The 24,193-nt window shown below is 52.7% G+C and overlaps 1 protein-coding gene and 1 long non-coding RNA gene across 3 annotated transcripts in view; both read left to right on the plus strand.

The window, feature by feature from the left end:
• Positions 1–861: 861 nt before the first annotated feature.
• On the plus strand, positions 862–11,022 carry LOC116150552 (uncharacterized). Of its 2 annotated transcripts, XR_010377915.1 has the most exons (3): positions 862–2,815; positions 9,558–9,632; positions 9,982–11,022. It is a non-coding gene; the product is annotated as an uncharacterized LOC116150552 (long non-coding RNA). The 2 variants fall into 2 exon arrangements; XR_004134274.2 differs by lacking the exon at positions 862–2,815 and having other exon boundaries at positions 8,151–9,632.
• An 8,026-nt stretch (positions 11,023–19,048) lies between these two features.
• Positions 19,049–24,193, plus strand: part of PFKFB3 (6-phosphofructo-2-kinase/fructose-2,6-biphosphatase 3) — a 243,824-nt gene continuing 238,679 nt past the window's right edge. The window contains exon 1 of the mRNA XM_064479311.1: positions 19,049–19,196. Coding sequence (XP_064335381.1) covers positions 19,181–19,196 — 16 coding nt within the window. The 5' untranslated portion in view covers positions 19,049–19,180. The remainder of the gene's footprint in view (positions 19,197–24,193) is intronic.

Raw genomic sequence — 24,193 nt, forward strand, 5'->3', positions numbered from 1 at the left:
TTTTTGGTTTTTTTGTTTTGTTTTTCTTTTTGCTTTTTTAGTAAATTCCTTTTCTGCTTAAAGAAGCCAGAGAGTTCTCATTTGCAGCCAAGAACTGGTAAGCACGTTGGTGTCTGGAATTGCAGGTGACAAATCCTAACGGAGGAAGGAGGGCCCAGTCTCCCAGGTTCACTGGTGAAAAGTTGATGAACCTTGTTATTTGGTGGCAAAACATTTTGCCAACCTGTTACTGTACCTTAGGGTCCAGACCAGACTGGTGCTGAGGGACAGGTCAGGGAGTCTGCAGGGTCACTTCTCAGGCAGCTGTGGAGGTGCTGCCGGGCTGCGTGGGTTCAAACCCCAGTTCTGCTTACTCGCTGTGTGACCAGGTGCCTCCGCTGAAGACGGACGTGATAGTCACACCTACTTCCTAGGCTCGTCAGGAGGAGGACACATACGTGGGAAGCAGTGTCATGGCACGGAACACGCGCAGGCTGCGAGGTCCTGCAGAAAAGCCATCATGTCCCACTAACGGGAGCTGATTCAGAAGCAGAGCAGAGCAGAGAAGGAAGCATGGCCTCGCCGAGGGAAGCTTTCTGTGCCCAGCTTGCGGTCTGAGTCGACAGAGTTGCACAATGAGTTCTGCTGGTTTGGGAAAACCTACCATAACGGACTTGCCCGCGGGGCCCGGCAGCAGCCTCAGCGGTGTGGACTGGAGGCTGTGGCCTTGCAAAACGGGATGAAAGGTGTTGCTTTCCCACATCAAGTGATGGTTTGAAGTGCCCCAGGACGGTAGCTGCAGAGGTACAGGAGGGACTGGACCACCTGGAGACCAGCTGCCGCAGGACAGCGCTCAGACCAGAGGCGGCCAGGTAAGGTCAGACGCGCGGGGCTCCGCGGCGTGCTGGGTCCCGGCTGGCCCCGCGTGGCCCGGCGCTTGCCCGAGCGCCTCTCCTTCTTAGGCCTCTGTTTTAAAGGCTGGAGCCAGGGGCGGCCATGCGACACGACTGGCCAACGAGCTCTAAGTGGCAACTGAGGTGGTTTCAGAAGTGCTTCTCACGTTCCCAGGGAGGCCACCGTGCCAAGCCTGCTGGGGACGGGAGCCCCGGTCCCGCGCCGTGGGGCTGCGGCCATGCGGGAGGAGCCCTGTGAGCCACAGGACCGTGCTTTCTGTTGCCTGAAGGCGGCTTCTCCGCTTCCTGACGCAGTCTGTCTGCTTCCCCAAATGTGTGTGATACGTTCACAAGCTGGGGGCGAATTACTTTGCAGATAATTTTTAAAACTCACCTGTTAGTATGAAACCTTGCAGACTGTGATTTTCTCTTAATCTGCCTTTCTGCTAAGTCACCCAAACTGAAGGAGAGTTCAGCTCTTCGTTTTGTTCCAACAAGCACTTCTCTGTGAATTGCCACGTATACATAGGTGGTGTTTTTGGCACTGGGAATGAAAAAATGACAAGGTAGTCATCTTTGCTTTCAAAGAGTTCATAGTTCTTATTTCAGAGACAGAAGCAAAAACAACGCAAGGTGAAACGCGTGAACATAGGCCATGTCCCCTGACTGAGCTCCGTGGGCGTCATGACATCTTCAGTCCCAGCCTTGACACGTATCTCATACGCAGTAAGTTGGCAGTAAATCTGCTGACTGTGTGCAAAGTACTGAGGTCACGGGTGACTGAGCAGATCTGTTAGGTGTGGCAGTGAACAAGGGGCCATGTGTGCTGGGTCTTGAAGGAGGAGGAGGCATGGCCTCTGGAGAGGAGGGCCTTCCTGACGGGACTGCAAGGAAGGGCAGTGGAGCGCGGCTGCCCTGCGGCCTTCTGGCCTTGGCCTGGTTCTGATTTGATCCCCAGCTCTATTAGTTTTTAAAATGAACTGTTAATTTGAGATTTACAGATTGCTGTGACCATTGCACAGAGTGCCCTTACGTTGTCCCAGCTTCTTATCTTACCATTAGTATGGTACATTGTTACAGTTAATGACCCATGTTGACACGTCACCACATACTCACAGGACATGTATTATTATTAAGATATTTTGTACTTTATTCAGATTTCTCTAGTTTTTAGCTGAAGTCCTTTTTCTGTTCTAGGACCCCATTCAGGAGACAGAACTACGTTTAGTCTTCTTAGGTTCCTTTTGGTTGTGACTGTTTCTCGGACTTGCCTTGTTTTTTGATGACCCTGACAGTTCTGAGCACTGGGAAAGTATTTTGTAAAATCCCCCTCAGCTGGGACTGGTCTGGTGGTCTTCTTGAGGGTAGACTAGGGTCGTGTTTTAGGGAGAGGAGGGCGGCAGAGGTGAAGTGCGTTCGGATCACATTGAATCGGGGTGCACGCCGCTGATGCCGACCTTGGTCACCTGGCTGAGGCCGTGCTTGTCAGGTCTCCGCTCTTCGGAAGAAAGTCACTGTGCACAGCCCCCACTCAGGGAGCAGGAGGTCTGTTCCACCTCCCCAGGGTGGAGTAGCTACATAAATTATTTGAATTCTGCGTGGAAGATTTATCTGTTCTTCCCCCATTTGATTACTTACTCAGCCATTTACACCAGTATGAGCACATGGTGTTTATGTTACACTTTGGGGTATAATCCAGTATTACTTTAAGTTGCTCAAATTGTTCCATCACTGGCTACTAGAAACTTCTGCAGTGGTTACCTGTGTCCCTTTGGCCTTCGACATCACATTGCTGCGTGGTGTCTGTTTTTTAGGAGAGAGGAGAGAGGAACCACAGGATGCTCCAGGCTCACCTTGTCTGTTTCCTGCGCCATTCCTGGGGTCAGCCATTTCTCCAGGGAGCCATGGTTCCTTTTGCTGGGGAGCCAAGACCTGGCCATTAGGTGAGCTCATTGCTGCGGGGGTGTCATCGTGTCTAGGCCCTCTCAGCTAACAGAGCAAGGAAGACGTGTGTGTAGACGTGTAACTGCCTGAATCCGTGTTAAGGTGAACACGAGTTCATACCGGCGTCTCCATCTCTGATCCACACGAGTCATTCTAGCCTCCTCCCCTCGCTTACCTGTAACTTCCCACCGCCGTGGGGAGAAGCCTGGCGCCACCTTCAGCCACCGTTCCGGACGTTCAGTCCCAGCACTCCTTCTGAACTGCCAGTGCCTACCCTGTGTGGGAAGCGACTCTGTCAGCTAGAGGGCAGCACTCTGTGGACAGTTTGTCACGCCGCTGGTCCTGCAGGCTCCACTCACTTCCAGTTACTTAGCTCGCACTTTATTCCCTCACCCCAGCCTTCAGGAGTTTGTTTCATATGTCTGCAGTAAATTTAGATTTGTCTGCCACATTCTGCATTTCGTCCTGGGATTCCCCCAACCTCCCATATGAGTTTTAAAGAATTTATTTACATTAAGGCTTACTCCTTGGGCTGTAAAGTTTTATGGGTTTTGGCAAATGCTTAATGTTTTGCAGTCACCATTACACTGTCGTACAGGACGGTTTCACCGCCCTAAGTAACATGCCCTGTGCTGCGTGTGTTCAGATCTCCCCCTCCCTGTGCCCGGTAGCTGCCACTCTCATCGCTGTCTCCACAGTTTTGCCTTTTCCAGGTCACGTACTGAAATCACACAGTCTGCAGGCTGCTCAGACTGCCTGGCCTTTCGTTTCTGCTGTGGCTCCTTCGCTCAGCCCTGTGCTCTTTAGAGTCATCCGAATCTTCTTGCAGCCAGAGAGCTTATTTTTTTTTTATTGGCGACTAATATTCTGTTATCTGGATGTACCAGTTTATTTATCCATTCCCCTACTGAGGGACGTCTCGGCAGCTTCCAGGTTTGGCGACTATGTACAAAGCTGCTATGAACATCTGTGTGCAGGGGTTTTGTGGACTGAGTTTGTTCCTTAGTTGGGTGAATGTGCAGGAGTGCGAACGTTGGACCGCGCCACGCCTCCCCCCGCGGTAGTTACTTTGAACTGTTCTGCTGTTGCTGCTGGTCTTAAGCAGGGGTCTGGGCTCTGCCTCGTATTTCTAAATACACGCCCACGAGGCTGCTCTCTCCTCCCTCCACTGCCCCATTCTTCGTCCTTCTCTGCCTGAGCAAGTGTGTAAGAAGAAGAATCTGAACTCAGTCTTGGCCTCCTTGATTCTCATTCACTCCTCAACCCACTGCAGCTCGAGGAGTAAATCCAGAAAGAGATGACACTGACGTGGGGACACAGGGGGCCCAACTCAGAACAGAGGGAGAAGCCGTTCCCGAGATGATGGAGAGGAAGTCTTGGCCCAGGAGCCGCGACGTGCAGGCAGGAGGCCTGGAGAACTCGGGCCCTCTGGGAGCAGGGGGGTGAGGGCTCTCAGACCGGTGTCTCCACGGGGGAGACGGATTCGATGTATTGCATACTCTGTCTGACTCAATTACGGGAAAAACTTGACCCAGTTAATTCCAGGAAAAGTTGTATAATGATGAAAATTAATCACCTTATGGAGTTGGTTCAGCTGGGAATGATACACACACAGTCTTAAAAATATAAATACCAATGTCTGCTTTGTGGCGAACTTGACGGAGTGGGCAGGGCGGGTGGAGGCGGTGCTGGGAGGCTGGGCTCTCCCGTTCTCTAGGAGGCAGTGGGCAGTTGGAGCCCTGTCCCTCCCGTGGCGGGTCTGGGTCTCCGTTTCCTGACTCCCTGTTTCTGGCGGAGCTTATCCCATAGTAGGTTCCTGAGAAAAGAGACACGGGAGATACAGTTTTTGAAGCCTTGCACCTGAAAACACCTTAATTCTGTCATCATACTTAGTTGATAATTAGACTAAATATGGAGTTCTTGGTTAAAACCCGTTTTCCCTCAGGATTTTGAAGGCGCTGCCACACTGCCCTCTTCCCGCATCACTGCTGAGAAAGTCGGTACTGTCCTCTGTGACCCGTCTTCTTTTCTCTGGAAGGGCCTGCAGCCCCGGGAGCAGTTGCAGGATTGCGCCTCTCTTCACGTGCGTGCGGGGCTCCTTCAGTCTGGATGTTTCTGTCCTTTGAACCCACACCCCAGACGTCTCTCGTGCAGTGTTTCCGTGGTGTCTCCCTCCCCTTCCTTCATGGTCTCTGTCTCCACTCCATCTCCTTCTGGAGCTCGTGCCAATCAGTGTGTCTCTGGGTTGCTCTGACTTTTCCCTCGTTCGCTCTGAGCTGAGGCACTGAGATAGGGAAGTGGTTGAGTCCTGGACTGGAGCCTGGGGTCTGGATGAATCTGAATTACGGAGCTGCATGTGTTTTCTTTTTTAAAGCAAGATATTCTAAAGATTTTTAGATCTTTTGAAGAACAATGAATTAATAATGATGTTTTATAGAAACGCACATATATTGACGATATGGGAAAATTAGCCATTTCCGTCTAGAAGTATATTCTCACTCCTCAACACTTCGTCATTAGGACCTGGGTGTCATTTGCTAAAGGAAGAGCAGCCCGTAGACCCTGTTCTGTGAAAGGCTTAGCGAGTCTTCTTTGTTTTGGTTACCACCTAGACCTTCACAAAATACATTTTTTTTTTCAAAGTAACCTAGAACCTCTTTTAGGGAAAGACTAGGGCGCTACCTTACATGTAGAATGCCTTGAGTTCACACAACCACGATAACAGAGAACGACAGTATTGTTTCATTATTGTCCCTTTAAAAGTCACGTGTCTGCAGATATTTTTAAATCTGTCTCAGGACACTAGAAACTTCCAGATTTGGTAACAGCTGGGTCTTTTTCTTAGCAGCCACCTTTTTCCCTCCTCCGCACTCTCACGGTATTAGAAATACCTCCTGTTAAATCTCCCGTTATCTGCTTCCTGCTGCACTCTTCTCGCCCCCATGTGTGTCGCATGTGAGCAGCGAACACGTGAAGTCTTCAGAGTTGCGGGAAGTCAGAGCCCTGTCCCCGTGGGTGGCTTTGGAGCAGAGCCTGTGGGCGCGTGTGTGTCTCGCTGAAGCCGGGGCTGGTGATGGGAGGAAACGGACTGACAGGCGGCTAAGGGAATTTCATTGCTGATTTATCTCCGAGAAACAGAAGGAGTAAATGGAATCAAAGCCCGAAAGTTTGGCAAAAAATCTGAAACTGGCAAAGACACACTTTGCGGTTTCTTGCAGTTCTGTTCCTAGGGTCATAATCAAGAACTAAGACACCAGATGGTGCTGTGACACTGTCACTTCGGAAGTGAACGGACAGCAGGTCAGGAAGCCACCCTAGACGTGTGTGCGTATGGGTTTACAATGGGCCGACTGTACTCATTCATTCTGAGCTGAATTTTGTGTAATTATTACCAAAACCGAGGTAATTGAAAAGTAAGTTTGGGCTGTTATTCCTCTTTTCAATTTTTAATTTTTGTCTATATGTACGCATAATTTTAAAGCCAACTAAGCTCAAAGGCTGATAGCAAATTAGACCTACCCCTGCCCCAGCCGTCCTGTTCCCCAAAGGAAAACACATTTCACTCTTGTACCTGTCATTTCATGGTATTTATTTCCCTGGTTTTAACTCATTTGCTAATAAAGCTATTTCTTTCTTTATTTTTTTTTGTTTGTTTTTTGGAGGGAGGTAACTAAGTTTATTTACTTATCATTTTAACAGAGGTCCTGGGGATTGAACACAGGACCTCGTGCATGCTAAGCACGCGCTCTACCACTGAGCTGTACCCTCCCCACTTAATAAAGCTATTTCTTGCTTTATTATTTTCAGACATCTTTCTGGTGCTTTTCTGTTACGGAGAGGATTTAGCTCCCTTAGCCCCACTTTTGGCACTTTCTCCTCCCCTGTTCTTCTAATATTACAGCAAAATTCTGTGTTAAAGCAACAGTCACTGCTAACTTCCTAGTACATGAGTGTGATTCACTTATGATCCGGGTAGTATATTATGATTATTTTCTTATGTAACTTTTGGGTTAACAATTGCTCAATTAAAAAAAAAGCTGTTTAGTGTATGTACTTAAGGTTTTCCCCTAGTTCTTCCATTGGTTTTTATGTACCATTCAGTACTCTCTCCCCTGGTCAGGGATACCAATCATTTTCATCGTTTTCCTGGAGACCTCGCCCCCAAGCCCTCTGGCCTCTACCCCAGTCCGGACTGCTCGCTCTGCAGGTCTCTGCCCAGGGCCCCCTGGAGACTTCCCTTGGTGTCTCCTGTCTCAGCACTGGGTCCCTTTTTCTTAGAGTCTCCTAACTTCTGCGTCCTTGCTGTAGCAGAGTATGTGCCCCCGGGAACTTCACGAGAATGTGGTTTGTTTCTGTATGTCTGAAACTGCCTTGACATTCTGCCCCCATCCCTGATTTTTATACTTAGATGCGTGGCTGGGTTTTAAACTAATGGTCTGCCGTCAGACTTCTGAGCTATCACTCCATTCTGTTTTAGTTCCTACAGTTGACATTGACAAGTCTAGTGCCATTCTGGTTTTTCTTTCAATGTGACATGTCTCTTTCTCTCTGGAAACACTGAGGGTTTTTTTTTCTTTTTTCCCAGTGTTGAGAAATGTCCTGATGTGGTCGGCCGTTTCAATCTAGAGACTTGTGTCATTAAGGCCTGGGAAATTAATCTTGTTTATGTAGTAGTATTGCTTCATCATTTCGTTTTCTGTTCTCTTTTCCTGAAATTCTGATTAATCAAATGCTGGATCTCAAACTCTTACTGAAATGTCATTTTGATATGCTCTCCCTCCCTCCTTCCTCTCTTCCTCTTTCCCCCTAACTTTATCTCTTTAAGGACATTAATGAGGTTCTCTTCGTTTTATTATTTCAACAACTGTTTTTTGAGCACCTACTATGTACAGACCGCTGTCTAAGCACTTGAAGTGTACGTGGGACAAAACACACAGCAGCACAGTAACTGGACGAGCCTCCTGCCTGCAAAAGGCAGCTGGTCTCCTGCCCTCACACCCCTTCCCTTAGAGACCCCCAAGTTTTAACTGAACACAGAGCTGTCTGGAAAAAAAGGCCACCTTCCCGAGCTGGTGTTCTGGGAAGTGAGACGGGATTCCCCTCGCTTCGTTCAGCAAACGTTCTAAAGCTCCCTGGTTCCGTTCTGAGGCCTAGACCGTACCTCCAGTTGAGTTGGTACCTCCAGTTGAGTCGGTGTCAGCAAGCCCAGAGCCACTCTGATTTTCCTCCACGTACCCGACCCAGCCCCTGCTCTCCTGCCCCCGGTGCCCCTCCATCCCCGCCTCACCATCGCCCCCCCCCCCCCCCCCGCCTGCTCCCTGGTGGCCACGGAACTTCTCAGTTCTTCCACGTTCCATCACCAGAAGCCAAGAGCAAGGATCTTGCTGGTTGAGGAAAGCACCTCTTCTGCAGCAGTTACCCAGCTCAAACCCCGGGGGTTCTGGTTGATTTCTTTTTGGCATTCACGCAGCTGCATACGAAGTGCGGGTGTGGAAGGCCTGCTGACCACAGCCGCTCTAGACGGGTCTAACTGCTTCCCAGGTAGCACCTGGCCAATTGTTTCTGGGGTGGCCCAAAGCTTCCTTGTCCAGAGTGGGTGGGTCAGGGGGCAGAGAGAAGGGAGGGGCGAGGAGGGAAGATGGAACAAGAGTGAAAGAACCTACTAGGTGTTAGAAAGGGAGCTCTGCGCCATCTTATTAACTAGTTTTCCTGCGCTGCCCCCCTTATTTCAGAGGGTCGGCCCTCTGTCCCTGCGGGGTTGGTTCCAGGAGTCCCTCCCACCTCAGGATACCAAAACCCAGATGTTCAAGCCCCTTATGTAAAATGGCGTAGTACTTGTCTCCTGTCTACTTCGCATCCTCTCCAGATTACTTACAATACCTGATAATGCAAACGCTCTGCAGCTAGTTGTAAACACAACATAAATGCCGTGTGAACAGTCACCAGCACGGGCCGGTGAGGGAGGAAGGTTCTGGGCAGAGTTAACAGCGGAGCTGGTAATACAACTTCCACCTGCTATAAATCAGTGGAAATCGTCAGCCACCTGCCAGCAGATTTTCCAGTTCTGAGTAAACAGTGGCGTGAGTGTCAAGCGGGGAAAGCAGTGGTCCTGCAGGTTAGTACAGAGGGGGTGCGCTGGGCCTCGTGCAGCAAGCAGGTAACGGCAGGTGAACCTGCTTCCTGGGGCTGCCTTGGCAAGTCATCCCAAACTGGGGGGCTTGAAACAACAGAGATTTATTCTCTCAAGGTTCTGGAAGCTACAGGCCCGAAGTCAAGGTGTTAATGGGGCCGAGCTCTCTCTGAAGGCCCTAGGGGAGGGCTCTTCCTGGCCTCTTCTTTATCTCCTGGTGGTTACTGGCCAGCCTTGGCATTTTCCAGCCTTTGGATGTACCACTCCAGTCTCCATCCCGTGGTGTTCTGTCTCAGTATCTCTGCTCTTACAAGGACACCAGTCATTGGATTTAGGGTCACCCAACTCCAGTATGGCCTCATGTTGACTAATTTTATCTGCAAAGGCACTTTCCAAATAGGGTCACATTCTGAGGTTCTGGAAAGGACATAAATTTGGGGGACACTATTCAACTTAGTACAGTAACTTATAAGAGTGCTTTTTGTCTCTCACAGAAAAGTTCCAGGATAAGTAGTCCGAGATGGGCAGGTGATGGTCCTGGGAACCCAGGTGTGCCTCTCTAATTGCTTTTCTGTCCTTACCATGTGCCTTCCACTACATGGTCTGTGAAGGCTGCTGAAGCCCCAGCCATCACATCTGCTTTCCACCTGCAAGAAGGAGAAAGGGGTGGAAGAAGAGCTTATGAGGTGAGTGCCAGCTGTTCTTTAATAACACAATCCAGCATGTCTACTCACGTTGCATCGGACAGGACTTTGTCAAATGCACAGCCAGCTTGAAGGGAGGCTGGGAACGGACCCTTTCTTCAGACAGCCTTGTGTCCTGCTAAACCTTGCAAGTTCTCTTTCTGAGAAAAAGAGGGTGGCTGGCTATTAGGTAGGCAGCCAGCAATCTTCCACAGTCAGGGCGGCTTATTTCCCCCACAGCGTTTATAGAAAGTAGTTTCCTAGATGAATCTCCAAAAGTTGCCGTGCTTGTTAAATGATTTTCTAAATGTCTTGGTAATAAATTCTCTTAAAAAGTGATCTATGTTTGTAGGAACTGGAGATGCCTGAAGAACTCCAAAACTTACTTTGAAAGGTGAGACGCAGGCTGCCGCATCGCTGTGGCAGCCCGAGGGCAGTGACGGAGCTGGACGCCCACTCCTCTGCCAGCCCGGGTGTGCGGCTGCGCCCCGCCTCCCACGTCCCGCCCCCGCGCCTTCCCCAGGCTGCGCCTCCTCCCTCCGAGGCCTTCTCTGCGCACCCAGAGGTATGAAAAGAGTTCGGCTTTCTTGCAACAATCTAGTAAGTGTGGGCGTTACCAGAGAAAAGAAAAGGGAAGACTCAAAATAAAAGCAGTCCCTAAAAATACAAGCTCTGGTCCCGCAGGAAGTCTGCAGGAGGCCGGGCCGAGGATGGAGGAGGAGAGTTTTCTCACATCTCCCGGGTCCAGTGAGTCACCACCTTCACGCTGACTCACGGTCTCTGACTCACTGAGCTCCTGTCAGTGTGTTCCCAGGGCTCCCGCAGAGGGGAGCTTCCTGTCTGCCGAGATCGTGTCCCTCTCAAGGCTGTGCTCACATTTCTGTCCCCTCTTCAGCCTTAGAAGCACGAACAGTTGTCACTGCGCCCCAGGCGGCATACTCCGGCGCGCTTGTCCAGGAGCCGTGGGAAGGGCTCGGTCACGGCTCACTGAGTCCAGCGCTGGGGGCGGACAGGGGCGGGGCGGGACTGGGACAGGTGGGCGCCCCCCTGGCCCCGCTCCTTCCGCTGAGTTCATCCTCACGCCTCTCCGTCTCCTCTGAGGCCCCCGCCGCTGGAGTGTAACCCGCTCTGGGCAGCAGGTGTGGCGCAGGACCCCTGCACTCAGCAGCGTCTGGCCAAAGGCTCCATCCTTCTTGAGATCAAAAGTAACGATTTCTCTTTAAGAAAGACGCGCTGCTTCTCTGCAGCCCCCTCAGTGGGCTGATGAAACTCGTAAGGAATTTGCCTCGGCTGTAAGAGTGCTGTGCAGTTGCCACCTTCGCTCCATTGCACTGGTGGCAGGGGTTTTATAACGACGACCAGGCAGGAATAAAGGCTGCACTTTTCCCTCCGAGCGATGAGACAGATGCTTAGTTCCTGACAACAATAAACCTCCCTCCTCACATGTCCTCTCAGGCTTCCCACCAGGCACCCACACGCCCCTCATCCTGAGCCTCTAGTCCCCTCCTGTGAATGACCTTTTGAGCAGACCCAGACGTTGTTTCCCAAGGCTGAAGTGACTTTGCCAGCTGGGCGGTGCCGCCACCGTGCTGTTCCATGGCCCTTCGCGGGCTTATTTGTGTGGAAGTGTTTCATCTTCCCAGGGCTCAGAGGGAAGAAGGGGCTAGAGTAAGATGCTGGACTTCTTTTTGAAACAAGTCCGTTTGAAAATGTTGGGCAGGAGGGAAGGGGTGCCACAGCTGCCTTGTCCAGTGTTAGAGGACGCCGTCTGTCTGCCATCGCGTAGAGTGCTCACTGAAGCCAAATTATGTAATTTATTTCTAGATTGGGGTGGAGTGGAAACATATTCAGGGCAATCATATATTTTTATAGCAGTTAGCCATCAAAGAAGTATTTCTGAATGCTTACCATTCTGTAGGCACTAAGTGTGAAAAACACATTCAGAGCTTGGAGAAAAGGGTTTTTTTTTTTTCCCTTTTTTCTAGCTCTTAGAGCCACATTAAAACAAAAAATTTCAAAGCATGGACGCTTTGCTTAAGCCACAGAAGGCTCCCACAGACACCAGAACTTCAGGGTTTACCGGGCTCACTGGTCTTCCTTGCACGGCAGGCGGACCCATCCTGCCCAGCCAGAGGTGGACCAAAGTCTAGTTTCCGTGTCCTCATCTGTCTTCAGTTCTTGGTCCACCAGCCGGGGGTGGGTGCTGGGCATCCCCGGTCAGACGGCAAAGCCGTGACCCCAGACTTACCTACAAGACGTCATGTCGACGGTGAACTCCCAGCTAATCTTGGGAATCTGAGACAGTTCATTTTAGTGAAATGTTTTACAAAGCCTTGGCCCAGGATTGGCGCTTGTCTAAGACATCTGCTTTGAACAAGTTCTAAGGACCCGAATGTCCCTCAGGGGGTGCTTCCCGCAGCTGACGTTGAACAGGACCAGAAAGCCCCCAGACACCACCCCCGCTTGGGAGCCCCGTGGTCACCCGCCGTCCCCAGCCCTCTTCTTCCCACCTGCCCTCTTCTAGGAAACACCTGCTTCCCAGCAGCTGTGTTGTGAGCCTGTCCCATGAGACGAAGCAGGGGTATCTCAGGCCTTTCAGGGAAAGCCTCTGCTTTCCTGGTGGAAGGGAAGGATGAGCTGGAGCTGCCCTTTGTCCCGGCTCAGGCCTGAACACCGTGGACCCGGGCCTGGAGATGCGGCGGTGGCCGGACTGGACTGTGAGCAGCAAGCCCACTCACTACGGCCGGTGGGACAGAACCTGTAGACTCACCACTGGGCCATGCGCCTCTGGGCTTCCTCCACCAGAAGCAGCTGCCCTTTCTTGTTTAAGCCCCAGCAGACTGAGATTTCTGTGCCTTAAGGGCAGAAACACCCCTGACTGATACAGAATTAGGTGTCTGAAAATGGGTGGCTCCAGGATTTTTAAAAAAATTTAATACAGAGATTAGGAGGTATTGTTTAGTTAGCTGCATTTTGCCAAATGTTTACTGAGCATTTTGTGCACGCCAGGCATTGTGCAAGACTGGTGACGAAGAGGACAGGAGTAATTTAGAGTCCAAGCCACACAGAGATATGTATGGGTCCATATTCAGCAGGAAAGGTAGCCTCGTTGATTGGCTGACTCATTCTTTTAAAAATTATGTGCGTACGGTGAAGCAGGCTCTTGGAGCTGAAGGTACAAAGATGAATGTCTAAGCTTTAGAAGCACAATCTTCCGAACACCCTTCCTTCATCCGCCCGGCAAACGTTCCATGAGGACTTGCTGCGTGCCAGGCGGGCTCAGAGCTCATGATCTGAGGGGGAAAATCAGTAAACAGGGCTGCAAGGTCATTCTGCTTTTGCATAGTATCATAGGTGCCGGAAGCTGGATTCAGGAAGGAATAAAATGAGGGGCAGGGGACCCGGCCGGAGGCACTTCGGTGGGTCTGCTGGCATGGATGGTCGGGGCCCTCCCTGGGCGAGGCCAGGTGCTCCAGTGCCCGCTGGGCTGCAACCTTCTTCCTCTTCCTTGTTTTGCACCTGGCTGCACAGTTTCGCCCGGCTAGCGCCCGCTTTCCTTCAGGGTGTTTGCTGAGCAGTAAGTGCCCGCACCTCCATCCGTCTGCCCAGTGCCCTTATTGCTTCTCCTTGGCTCCCCAATCTGCCTTTCTGCCCCTAATTTAGAGGACTGTAGTCCCGGGCCTGGGAAGCCTCCTTCGAGGTCTTCTGAGTCACTTTAGAGTTGAGAAAACTGAGGCCCAGCAAAGGGAGGGGCTCCTCCAAAGTCAGCAGGTTGGCTGGTGACAGCAGTCAGCACCAGAATCTAGGTCTCCTGATTCCTGGCCCTTCCCATAGATCCGCGCATAGTTGACGAAGCCCAGGGGGATGAGCTGTTCTCCGGAACCAGGTGCGACCCTTCAGTAGAGCCCACCCCATTCCTGGAACCACTCTTCCCCAGCTCGGAGCACACGGCTCCCGCGGGAGCCCCCTCGTTCTTCAGGACCTCCACCACGGAGGGGATGCGGCCCCAAGAGCCACTGCTGTTGCCATCAGCTGTGTCCCCGAACACCGGTTGGGGGGGTGGTGGGGGCCGGTTCAGTGTGAAATAAGGAGACAGCCAGCAGGAGGAGGAGTGAGAGATGGGTGGGGTCCTGGCTGTGTACATGGTCCTTGTGCCCCTTGTCCCTGGAACACTGGCATCTTGTCCCGTGGTTTGGATGTTTTGTCTTTTATCCCGAGTAATACCACCATTCTTCTAGAAAACTGCCATTTTGCCCAGTCTCCTCTGAGTTGGACATCTGTCCCTCAGAGCCAGGCGTCTGGTGACCTTACCCCAGGGGACTGTGATTTTGACGCCAGCTTTTCCTTTAACTGTCTGCAGGCCTGTCCTCTCTCCGTGCACCTCTGCCCCGAGAAAGCTCAGCCCTGGCTCCGCCAGCACATGACACCATGTAGAATTTAATTCCCTGGCTAATTTTGAAGCCATCTTGAAGTAAGCAGCAAAGGCTTGGTAATAGCTTAAAAGCTCTTCTCAGATTCCATCTAGAAACTTCCCAGCAGCAGATCTATAATTTAGCTTTCTTTTTAGTTTTAAAGATTATATTGCAAAAATAATATAGCCCACAATTTAGAAGATACGGAAACCACTATTGTGTATTTTTTGGGGGTCTTTTTGGTCCATAAGTAACTTCAGTGCCTTGGGACAGAACCTTTGACTTCCTAGTAATGACATTCATGTATTAAGTTTCTTTTAACCCTGGAAAATTTCTGTGTAAGCAGAGGAATGTGCAGTAAATTAAACTCATATTTTTGAAAATTTGGGGTTAAGTTTAGGTGATCTGTACCTATTTGATATTTTAAGAACTTGTAATTTTAAGAGAAAGTGGCAAATTAGAGTATTCAATGGAGGAAACTTGTGATTCCAGTTTAAAATACGTAATTGAGTATTTGATGTAGACTTGTGATTTAAGCTAAAACAGTGCAGTACAATTTTATTAAGATTGTGAGGTTATGGGAACATTTCAGTGAACTTCAGATTCACCATATTCAGCTGGTTAAGAACTTGGAAAGGTTGTGAGCAAACTGAAGTCTTGTGAAGTTAATTTCATAAATGAAGGTTTAAATTGTTCAGGCAGTTTAAATCACTAAGTTTCTAAATGGGACCAGTCATCAAAGTTTCTCTTAAGAGTGACTTAAATTTTACTGTATTTTCTAAAATAAAGTTATAAGTAGAATAATCAGTTTTAAGTTAAACATAAAAGCTTAAGGAAAACCTACACTTTTTCATTTGAATAAAATGAATGAATATTACATGAAAATAGAAATAATTCAAGCAGTTTTTTTGTATATATAAAAGCCCCCTCAGTTACAGTAAAATGCTTGTCTAACATTAGAAATTCATGTATCTTTTCTTTTAAGCAGTCATTTCTCCTTACATGCGGCCAACAGCTAATGTCCTCTGTATTTCACAAACGTGGCAACAGAGGAGGGGAAGAGGAGGCAGCGGCGGCCGCAGCAGCAGCACCAGCCAGCCCTCGCCTTGGTCACGCGCCCCCCACCCGCCCCACTCGTCCACGGGTTAGTTTGCCTCTCGAGTGTCCTTATTACAGGTGAAGTGAAATCCCATAAGGAACATGTACCCTTTTTCTCCAGAAGTGATTATGTGACTCGCTCCTTTCCCCCTCGGAAGGCAGCATCGTATTCTAGGACCTACTGGGGGTGGAAGGCTGCCACTGGGCCCAAGAAGTCTAGGCTGATTTCTGGGAAAGAGGCAGCTCGGATCCTCAGCCATAAATAGTTTATTAAGATGAAATGCACTGAGACTGAATGGCCCCCATTTCCCAGCTAAGCTAACCCTCAGAGGACCTGCGGGACAATAACCGCAGGAGAGAGCCAGCTCCCTGGAGAAAGGGTGTGGAGCGAGAACAGTGGCCGTGGTCAGCAGCCTCGATGCAGTCCCTGCTCTGTCCTCATCTGGCCCAGGGCAGCCGCCTCCCTGCCGGGGCCAGCTCTGTCATCCGCAGAACGGAGTGAATGCTGGCCTCTGCTTGAATCAAAAACTCGTCAGAGTGCAGTGGAAAAAAAACACATCAAAGCCCTTTGTAACAGGAGAAAAAAGCCTGGTTGTACTGGCACAGGCGTGGCTTCCTAGGGGCAGACTGGTCACGCTCAGGGCCGTTTAGGGCACTGACGTTTCCAGTGGCTCCGTCCTCAACGCAGACCCATCCCTGGGCTCAGTGGGCTTCAGAGGCTCAACTTAAACTCAGTGAACAGCTTGCCAAGGCCGACCACTGACTTTGGAGCTTCGACTTTGGTGCTTACGAAGTGCAGGGACAGTTGAGCAAAAAATACAATTGTTCTCTCCTTCCTGGGGGACATTAATCAAGGATTTGAAAAGGAGCTGTCCCCTAGACATGGAATCTCAATTTCTGAAACCCTAGCTGGAAAGAAAGGAAAGGATAATTGATGACGCTCGGCACAGGCAGGAGTTTAGAAAGAGGAGGGTTGCTAGGAGACAAAGGAGGCCCTCTCTGTGAAGCATCCCATAGCCGAGCCAGGTCAGACCGACGTGGGGGGCCCGGGGAACCCGCATCCTCACTGCAGGTAGCCCATCCCCCCCCCCCCCCCAGTAAACCTGCCACCAATCCACAGCCATGTGTTCGGTCTGAGAAATTAGGCTCCGTGGTAGGCAGGATTTTCATCCTGGCCCGCCCCTGTGGACACACACTTCCCCCAGTGATTCCAGCAAACAGGAGCCTAGGTACCACTGAGAAGAGAATCTGCAGATGTGATTAAGATCCCAAGTTGGTTGACCTTAAGAGGGAGATTATGTGGGTGGGCCCGAGTCCTCTAAGGCAGCGGACTTTCTCCTGCTGGTCCTAGAAGAAGAGGTCAGAGCATGAGAAGGACTCAGCCCATCCTGACTGACTTGAGCCTGGAGGGGCCGCGTGGCCTCTGGTTGCTGAGAGGGGCCCCCACAGACAGCCAGCAGGAAATGGGGACCCCATTCCCACAGCCTCGGGAACTGAACTCTGCCAACGAGAAACCTGGAAGCAGACTTTCGTCCAGAGCCTCCTGATGAGAACTCAGCCTGCCTGACACCTCGAGTTCGGCCTCACGGGATCCTGAGCACAGGACGCGGTTCCGCCATGGGACCTCTGACCTGCAGAACTGCGAGCTAGTAAACTGGCGGTGCTTTAAGCCACTAAATTTGTGGTGACGCTCCTCCCTGTGCCACCTGGCAGCAGGGCAGTTGATCACACGGCTAAAGTTTGGGGGTTTTCTCATTTAGTGAGCTTACCAGCATCTATAGTTACTTTTAAATTTTAAAAAACTTCATTTTGAATTAATTTCAGCCTTAACAAAAACGTTGCAAAGAGTACAAAGAGTTCCCGTGCACCCTTCACTCCCGTCTCCCGGTCGTTATCTAAACACAGCACAGTGATTGAAATCTGGAAATTAGCGCTGGCACAGTCCTATTCAGATTTCACCAGCTGCCCTACTGGTGTCTCCTTCCTCACCCAGGGCGCAGCGCATGCCCCACTTCGTGTCGTGTCTCTTCAGTGCCCTTTCATCTGGAACACGTCCTCAGTCTTTGTCTTTCGTGATTTTGACATTTTTGAAGAAGGGCTGGCAAGCTATTTTGTAGAATGCCCCTTATTTTAGGGTCTCCTGCTTCCCCTAGATTAGATTCCAATTAGGTGTTTTTGGCAAGAGCACTGCAGACGTGGCACTGTGTCCTTCCCGGTGCGCTGTACCAAGAGGAGCACCACGTGATCCTTTGCTTAAGGCGGCTGCCAGCCTTCTCCACGGTAAAGCTGCCTTTCCCTGCTTTGTAATTGATAATTACCTCGTGGGAGGAACTTTGAAATTGTCAGTTTCCATTTCTCATCATATCTATGCTCACTAATTTTAGCATCCACTGATGATTCTGCGAAACAGTTGCTACTCTGGTATTTGCCAAATGGTGACTCTCCTAGTCGTGTGATTCCTTCCACATTTATTACCTAGAATTCTAACAATTTCTGTAAATTCTGGGATTTGTGAGAAGGCACGTGCCTCCTCTCCCTCTTACTTGTGCGTCTGTTTATGTCAGTGTGGACTCACAGCGTCTCACTTTGTTCTCCGGGTCACAGTCCATTTCTACCACGCTTCATCTTGTTGTATCACCACCGGTCACAGGAGTCCGCAAGGGCAGTAGAGATGCCAGCGAGAAGGAAGACACATGCGTCTCAGTGCGTGGCCTCTGGCTTCATTATGACTCATGGCAATCTGAGTCTGAGATGTGCGGTCCTGCACAGTTTATCTGACCTCAGATAAATTTGCCTTCCGTGGCAGCTAAGTCCATGGAGCAAAGTGCACGTCCATCGGGCATTATGGTGGTGGCAGGGAAAAGGGCAGAGGGAGCTGACAGCGCCCCCAGCACTGGATCTGGGACTCCCAACGTCCCTCACTGCCTGCTCCCCTCAGGCAGACCAACTCCCACTCTTAGGTCACCATCCAGATCTCCAGCTGGGTCAACGCAACAAGTGTCTGTTGAGAAGGCCAGGGCCGTGCTCCCAAGCCAACAGACAATATGCTGTCTGGCCACTTCCTTCTCCGTTCAGCAGCGTGTGGGGGGAGTTCGGACTCTTAACCATCAAAGATAGGAGGCTAGGAAACTGATTCTGATCAAGAAAAGATTAAAAAAAAAAATCCACTGGCTGTGACTTTCCAGCTCACCTGGGTGGTTCTTTTTCCACTGTATAGAAAGTCGGCCAATTTGCATGGGTGCTTTGAATATTAGATCAGGAGATTGTCCTAACAGCATTTCTTCAAACTGCATTGTGAAACAGCACTTTTCGCAGGAACTAACACTCCTGACCGGAAGGGTGACTCGCCTCTGAGACACCTGAGCCCACCAAGTAATGAAGCATCTCTCAGGTGCGGGTCTCACAAAGGCAAAGTGACCGGTGCCGTGAGGGGCCCCTCCTCCGCTTCTCCGGGATACAGCTCTCTAAGTCCCACACTCAGGGTACTTTCTGACATTTATTGAGCTGTGTGGAGCGGCTCCCTCCAGCCCCCATTTGATTTCAGGTCAGCCTGCCACTGAAGCACTCGCCTGTGCCTGAGGACGACCAGAGTAAAGCGGGATGAAGTTCCCCAAACACTTCCGAGCATGATGTCCCGAGTCGCCCGAAGGCTTTGATGAACGAGTTGATTTTCTTCCTGATCAGGAGTTTTCTTTCCGCTCAGTGGTGTCAGGAGAGGCAGGCCCAGCTCCGGGGTCCACGATGGGGGGTCTCGGAACTCCGACCCGGGAGCGGGCGAGGGGAGGCGGCCGGCTCGCGGGCCGGGCCGGGAGCGCAGGGGTTAAGCGGTTTCCGCCAGGCCCGCCCCGGGGCCGCGCTTCCCGCTCCGCCGCGGTTCCTCCCTCCGCCGGTGACGCGCCGGCCTTTGCCCAAATATGTCCCGTTCCCCCTCCCTTGCCCGGCACCCGGCACCCGCAGGCGCCCCCGAGCCGCGGGACTGGCACTCGGACGTCGCCCGGCCTCGGAGTCCCGGGCCGGCCCCGCTGGGAGCGCCCCTCCGCGATGCCCTTCCGGAAAGGTAGGCGGTCCCCGCGGGGCGAGGCGAGGCCGGGCCGGGCCCGAGACCCGCGCGGGCCAGGTGCGCGCGCGGCGCGCAGGCTGCGGCGGTCCCGGGGGCGGCGGGGGGGCGCCGCGGTGTCCCCGCCAGCCCCGCACTGTCCCTCGGATCCCGCATCGCCCCTCTGACCCGGTTCGCTCCCGCCAGCCACTCGGCGGCCGACCGCACGTGCCCGAGCGGGTGCGCAGGGCACGGGCGCAGGTCGTGGTACCCGGGACGCCCCGCGATGGCGCTGCATCAAGTTCTGAGATGCAGGTGGAATCGACGGACTGGTGATTTGGGGCGGGGTGGGGGGGGTGGTTCTACGGTGGCGAGACGTTTGCAGCGTGGAGTCCTGGCTGCGCGCTGATTGCGGTCCGAGTCTCCGAGAGCGACCGGAGGGCGGGGGGTTGAGGGCGACAGACGCCGGTGTGGAAGCAGATCTGAGTGCGAGTCCTGCCTCCGTCCTGTTCTACCCTCTGACTCTCGAGAAGTCATTTAATCTACCGGAGCCGCAGTTTCCTCCTCTGCAAAACGTGCGCATGGACGGGGACCGCTTTGTGGGGCGGGGTGAAACGGTGCGCCGGGCAGCAGCGTAGGCGAGGTGAAGTGGGCCGGCCTACGCAGGCGAGCGCTTCCTCCCTGCGCCTGGCAGCCTGCCACCTAGCGCCCCACCTGGCCCACCTGCAGGCCCTTCTCCTCTGTCCCGGGTGCTGGGTGCACGAGGCCCGTCGGAAAGTCCCAGATGCTCCCATGGCCCCATTTTCCTGGCAGAGTGATGGAGGCCCTGCTCTGCCCAGGGCCCTGCAGAGCTGGGTCCGGCCCAGGGCCACCCTGAGGTTGGAGCCCAGAGCCACCTTCAGGTCAGAGCCCAGGATGCAGAAGGAGGTTCGTTTTACTCTCCATTCAGAGCCGTCCGACTCCTGCTTTTCTTTTATTTGTGTTGCAAGGGACTTGGGCCCAGTGACCCACTGTCACTTAGACCTGGGCACCGGGGACTGGCCGCGTGACTTTCTCCGGCTGTCTCCACCCTGCCTTTCCTGCCATCTCTTCACCCTTCTCCTCATTCAGATGAATCGTCAGGTTAAAGCTGCAGTTGCCCTGTTACCCTAGTGGCCTCTTAACGGAGGTTGCTAACATGCCATTATGAGGTGCTGGTTGTGAAGGGGCAGGGTCGGCACTCCCCATCCTTTGGGGACATTGAGAAGGCAGGTGACAGCTAAGAGCAGGGACCAGGGGTTCTGTCCGGTCTCAGCTGATGACGTGTCGTTTCCAAGTCACCGTCCTCAATGGCTCCATTATTCCACATATAACGGGGCTGCCTTGTCTCCGGACTTTCTCCCGAGTCCCCACCTGACCTCACTTAGCTGCAGAGTGAATGGTCATTTATCTCCTGTGTCCTTGTGGTCTCTGGTGGCAAACTAGAAGGCGAAGTCGCCGTTTACCTGTCACAGGGCTGGAGGGAGCCTTATGCAGGGAGGAGTAGGTGACTGGGCTGCTAAGTAAGTTCCCCCTCTGTGCTGGCATCATGAGGTCCCCACAGGGCAGGATGTCTGCACGCTGCCAACCACGCTGAGCTTTGATTTTTATTATTATTATTTTTGGTTCTAATCTGAAGAGAACATTGTTGCCTGGAGAGGTAAATCCTGCCCCTCCATTCCGTGACTGCTGATGCCAAAGGGCCCGGGGCGTGAGGAATGGTCCTTGTCGGGTTTTCCGGAAGCTTTGGTGTGAGCCAGGGCAGGGGGCACGGAGGGCTTCCAGTCCCGGGCAGAACGCCACGGCCCCGAGGCTCAGCTTCCTCTGTGGACAGTAGCACAGCAGTGGGGGAACTGTGGGAGACGCTGCCTGGAGGTGGAAAGGCTGGCCCGTGAGGGGGACCCCACGGCACCCCATCTCTGGAAGCGACCGGGTGGTGGAGACGTCAGTGTATATATTTATATTATATATTACATATACACATGTATATACTCTTAATTTTTTGAATTTTGAACCATCTGAATGTGTTAACTATTCAAAGAAGTAATTTTTAAAAAATAAGAAAGAAAAGACTTTGCTGCTCTCCCCCCAAAATGAAGAGAAGCCAGAAGGAGGGGTTCTTCTTGTAGCTCACGTCTAGAGGTGAACTGACTGCCCATCCCCTTCCCAGGCGGTGTTTCCATGTGTCCACAAGTCCGATTTAGAAGGAAACACACGGCCCTCTTGTGTCAGGCAGGTTGAGGAGAGTTTAATAAAGGGGCTCTTACAGAGGTGTGGGGAGGGTGGGGGAACCACAAGGGATGTTGCAGAGTGCCAGGCAGTGCCACCCCAGGCCCAGCGGGTCGAGGGCCAAGCAGTCCCTGGAGCCGGCAGCCTGATGGAAGCTGACCCTCTCGGGGGATGCAGAGACCCCACGTTGCTCCCTCCCTCTGACCCCAGGGCATGGCAGCTGAGGGCCCACGGGCCCCTGTGTGCACGCAGGTCAGCCTGCTGGGACCGAGATGGGTGGCTTTTCCGTTCGTGGACAGCGGATCTGGGGGGACAAACAGATCACCAGCTGAGGATTTTAGGTCCTCATCCTGTGCCTCGCCTATGGGAGAGGCTTGATTGATGGCTCTGAGTGTAACTAGGACAGAGTTCAGCGATCGGGCTCCAGTCACTCACTCACTCACTCTCACATTCATTCTCTAGATTGAGCCGCACGCTCGAAGTTCTAGGTGAGTAAGACTTGGCGGTTCCCTCCCTGCAGTCACCCCTCCCCGGCGTGGTCCAGGATGCTGTGATCATGTCCGGCAGACCGTGTGGCCTGACCAGGATGTGGGGCTGGGATGGCCGGCAGCAGCCGACAGGGACCTTCCCCGTGGATGCAATTCGAGCACCGAGTTCATGCTCACATCCACGTGGGCGTCCCTTCCTGACGGCTCCAAGGTGCTGGTGACTCTAGTGGGGAACAGAGTCAGACCCTCAGCCAAGCTGATGGCATTTGGAGATGGGTTTGAGTAAGAGGGAGATGCCGTGATGTGGAACGTTAAGGAAATCCGTGAGAACAAAAAGGGGACAGGAAAAAGTTAGGCGGGACCCCTGAGGACGGTAGTGAAAGGGGCAATTAAGTCTGGAGACCAGGCACGGCTCCCTCTGGAGGACTTTAAAGATGGGCTAGATGGTGATTTTCCAGGGGCCAGAGCCATGGTCTCTTCAGAGACTGGGGTCTTAAGTTCCCGAGGTCCCTTTCGGGTGGAGGAGCTGATAAAGATGTCTCAGACGGTGGACTCGTAAGTATTCCCTGCACATGCCCCCTTCAGAAGGGACAGGGGAATCTGGTGGAGGTTCTGATAATAGTAACAGTAAGAAAGCAAACGCACACTTACTGGTCACCTTCCAAGCCCGTGCTGAGTGCTTTGCATGTGTTCATTTATTCTCACAACTACCCCGGGGGCTGTTACTTCCCTGGTGAGGAGGAGGGAAGTGAAGCTTAGGAAGCTCTGCAATGAGGTTCCCACATCAGCTCATGTGCTGAGCAGAGCTGGACCGAGGCCTCAGCCTTTCCGGCGTGGACCACGATGACAGGACAGGATGTGACCTGGTGTGGTGTGTGGCAAGCTGAAGCCGTCTAGTAGGGCAGGTCTGCCGCTACGAACCAGCGGTGTCTGCCACGTTATAAACGAGCCGAGAGACAGGCTTGGAGGCTAGACTTCCGCCTCCTTTAGAGACAGACGCCTGGCACGTGTGAACAGTCGGCCTCCACCTCTCTTCTGTGGCCCCAAGGGCACAGCTGTCATGTGCTGGACTCCTAACCCCGCTCCGGTGTCTGGAGATGATAGACCAGCTGGACATCGGGCCACTGCTGTCCAGGGAGCCGGCCCGTCCCCTGCTGGGCACAGAGGCCAAAACAAGTTACACCATCGCAGGAGATGCAGCACCTTAGGGATTCCTGCAGGTGAACTGCTTGTAGCCGGAGGTCCATTGCCGTGATGTCAGTATTTTTGGACTCAAACCCGGGACCTCTCCTTCCTTTCTCTCCTCAGCAGGAGTGCAGGGAGCAGATCCCAGGAGGCTGGGCTGGCCCTTGGTCCTTCCATCCCTGCCCTGAGCTCCCGTGCTGTGCTGGCCCCGCCCTCTGCTCTGTGTCTCTGCAGGCAGGCTGTGTTCTGCGCTCTCCTCCCTTGGGGCCTGGCAGCTTGCTGGATGGGACAGGGCTCCCTGGCCATTTCAGAGGCTCTGCCCCGCACGTCTGCAGTACGATTCCCAGGGAAGCACCTGGCAGCCGGGCTGAGCTGGCCCGTTTCCGAGCTGACCTGTCTCCAGGTTCCCCGCTGCTGGTTATCATGGGACATCTCTGCCGATGGCGCCTTCCCAGGCCTTTGCTCCATGGGCTGCACCCTTCTAATGCGTTCCCATTACTGTAGAGCACGTCCTCTGCTATGGTCAGTGTCCCCAGCATCCAGTCGTGGCCACTCAGGGCCCCTGGGGCTCTCACACCTGTCGCTTCCCCCCCCATACCCTCTCCCCTCCTCGGACCCAGCCACCCTTTCTGGGGGCTCACCACCCTTCACAGAACATTTACACACACAGACACACACACTTGCACGTGCACTACTTCTGGTCATTCCTTAAGGCCCTGCTCAAGTTCAAGTCTTCTCTGCATCCCTCTCTACCTGTTCTTGCAGGCATATCCTGCCCCATAGCTGGAGTTCCACACTTACTGGGCCTCTGAAGGCTTCCTGCATGTTCATTTGTCCTCGGCTTGGGGGACAGTCTGTGTCTCATACTTCTGTTGGGCCAGGCGGTAGCAAATGCTTCATAAATCCTTGTGCTCGGTTAATTTGTCAGAAACCCATTTTCTTCAGCAGTGGGTAGTTGCACAGCGCCGACTTCTGTTGAAGCACATGATACCCTCTGTCCTCCAGGCCGGCCTGGGCCCTGCCTCTGACGTCAGGATGCAGGCATCTCTGGTCTGGGTCCTGCTGGGAGCTCCGGCCGCGGACTCCTTGCGGGTCTCC

Source organism: Camelus dromedarius, chromosome 26 (genome assembly GCF_036321535.1).
Source record: "Camelus dromedarius isolate mCamDro1 chromosome 26, mCamDro1.pat, whole genome shotgun sequence".
In the NCBI taxonomy this organism is placed as follows: domain Eukaryota; kingdom Metazoa; phylum Chordata; class Mammalia; order Artiodactyla; family Camelidae; genus Camelus; species Camelus dromedarius.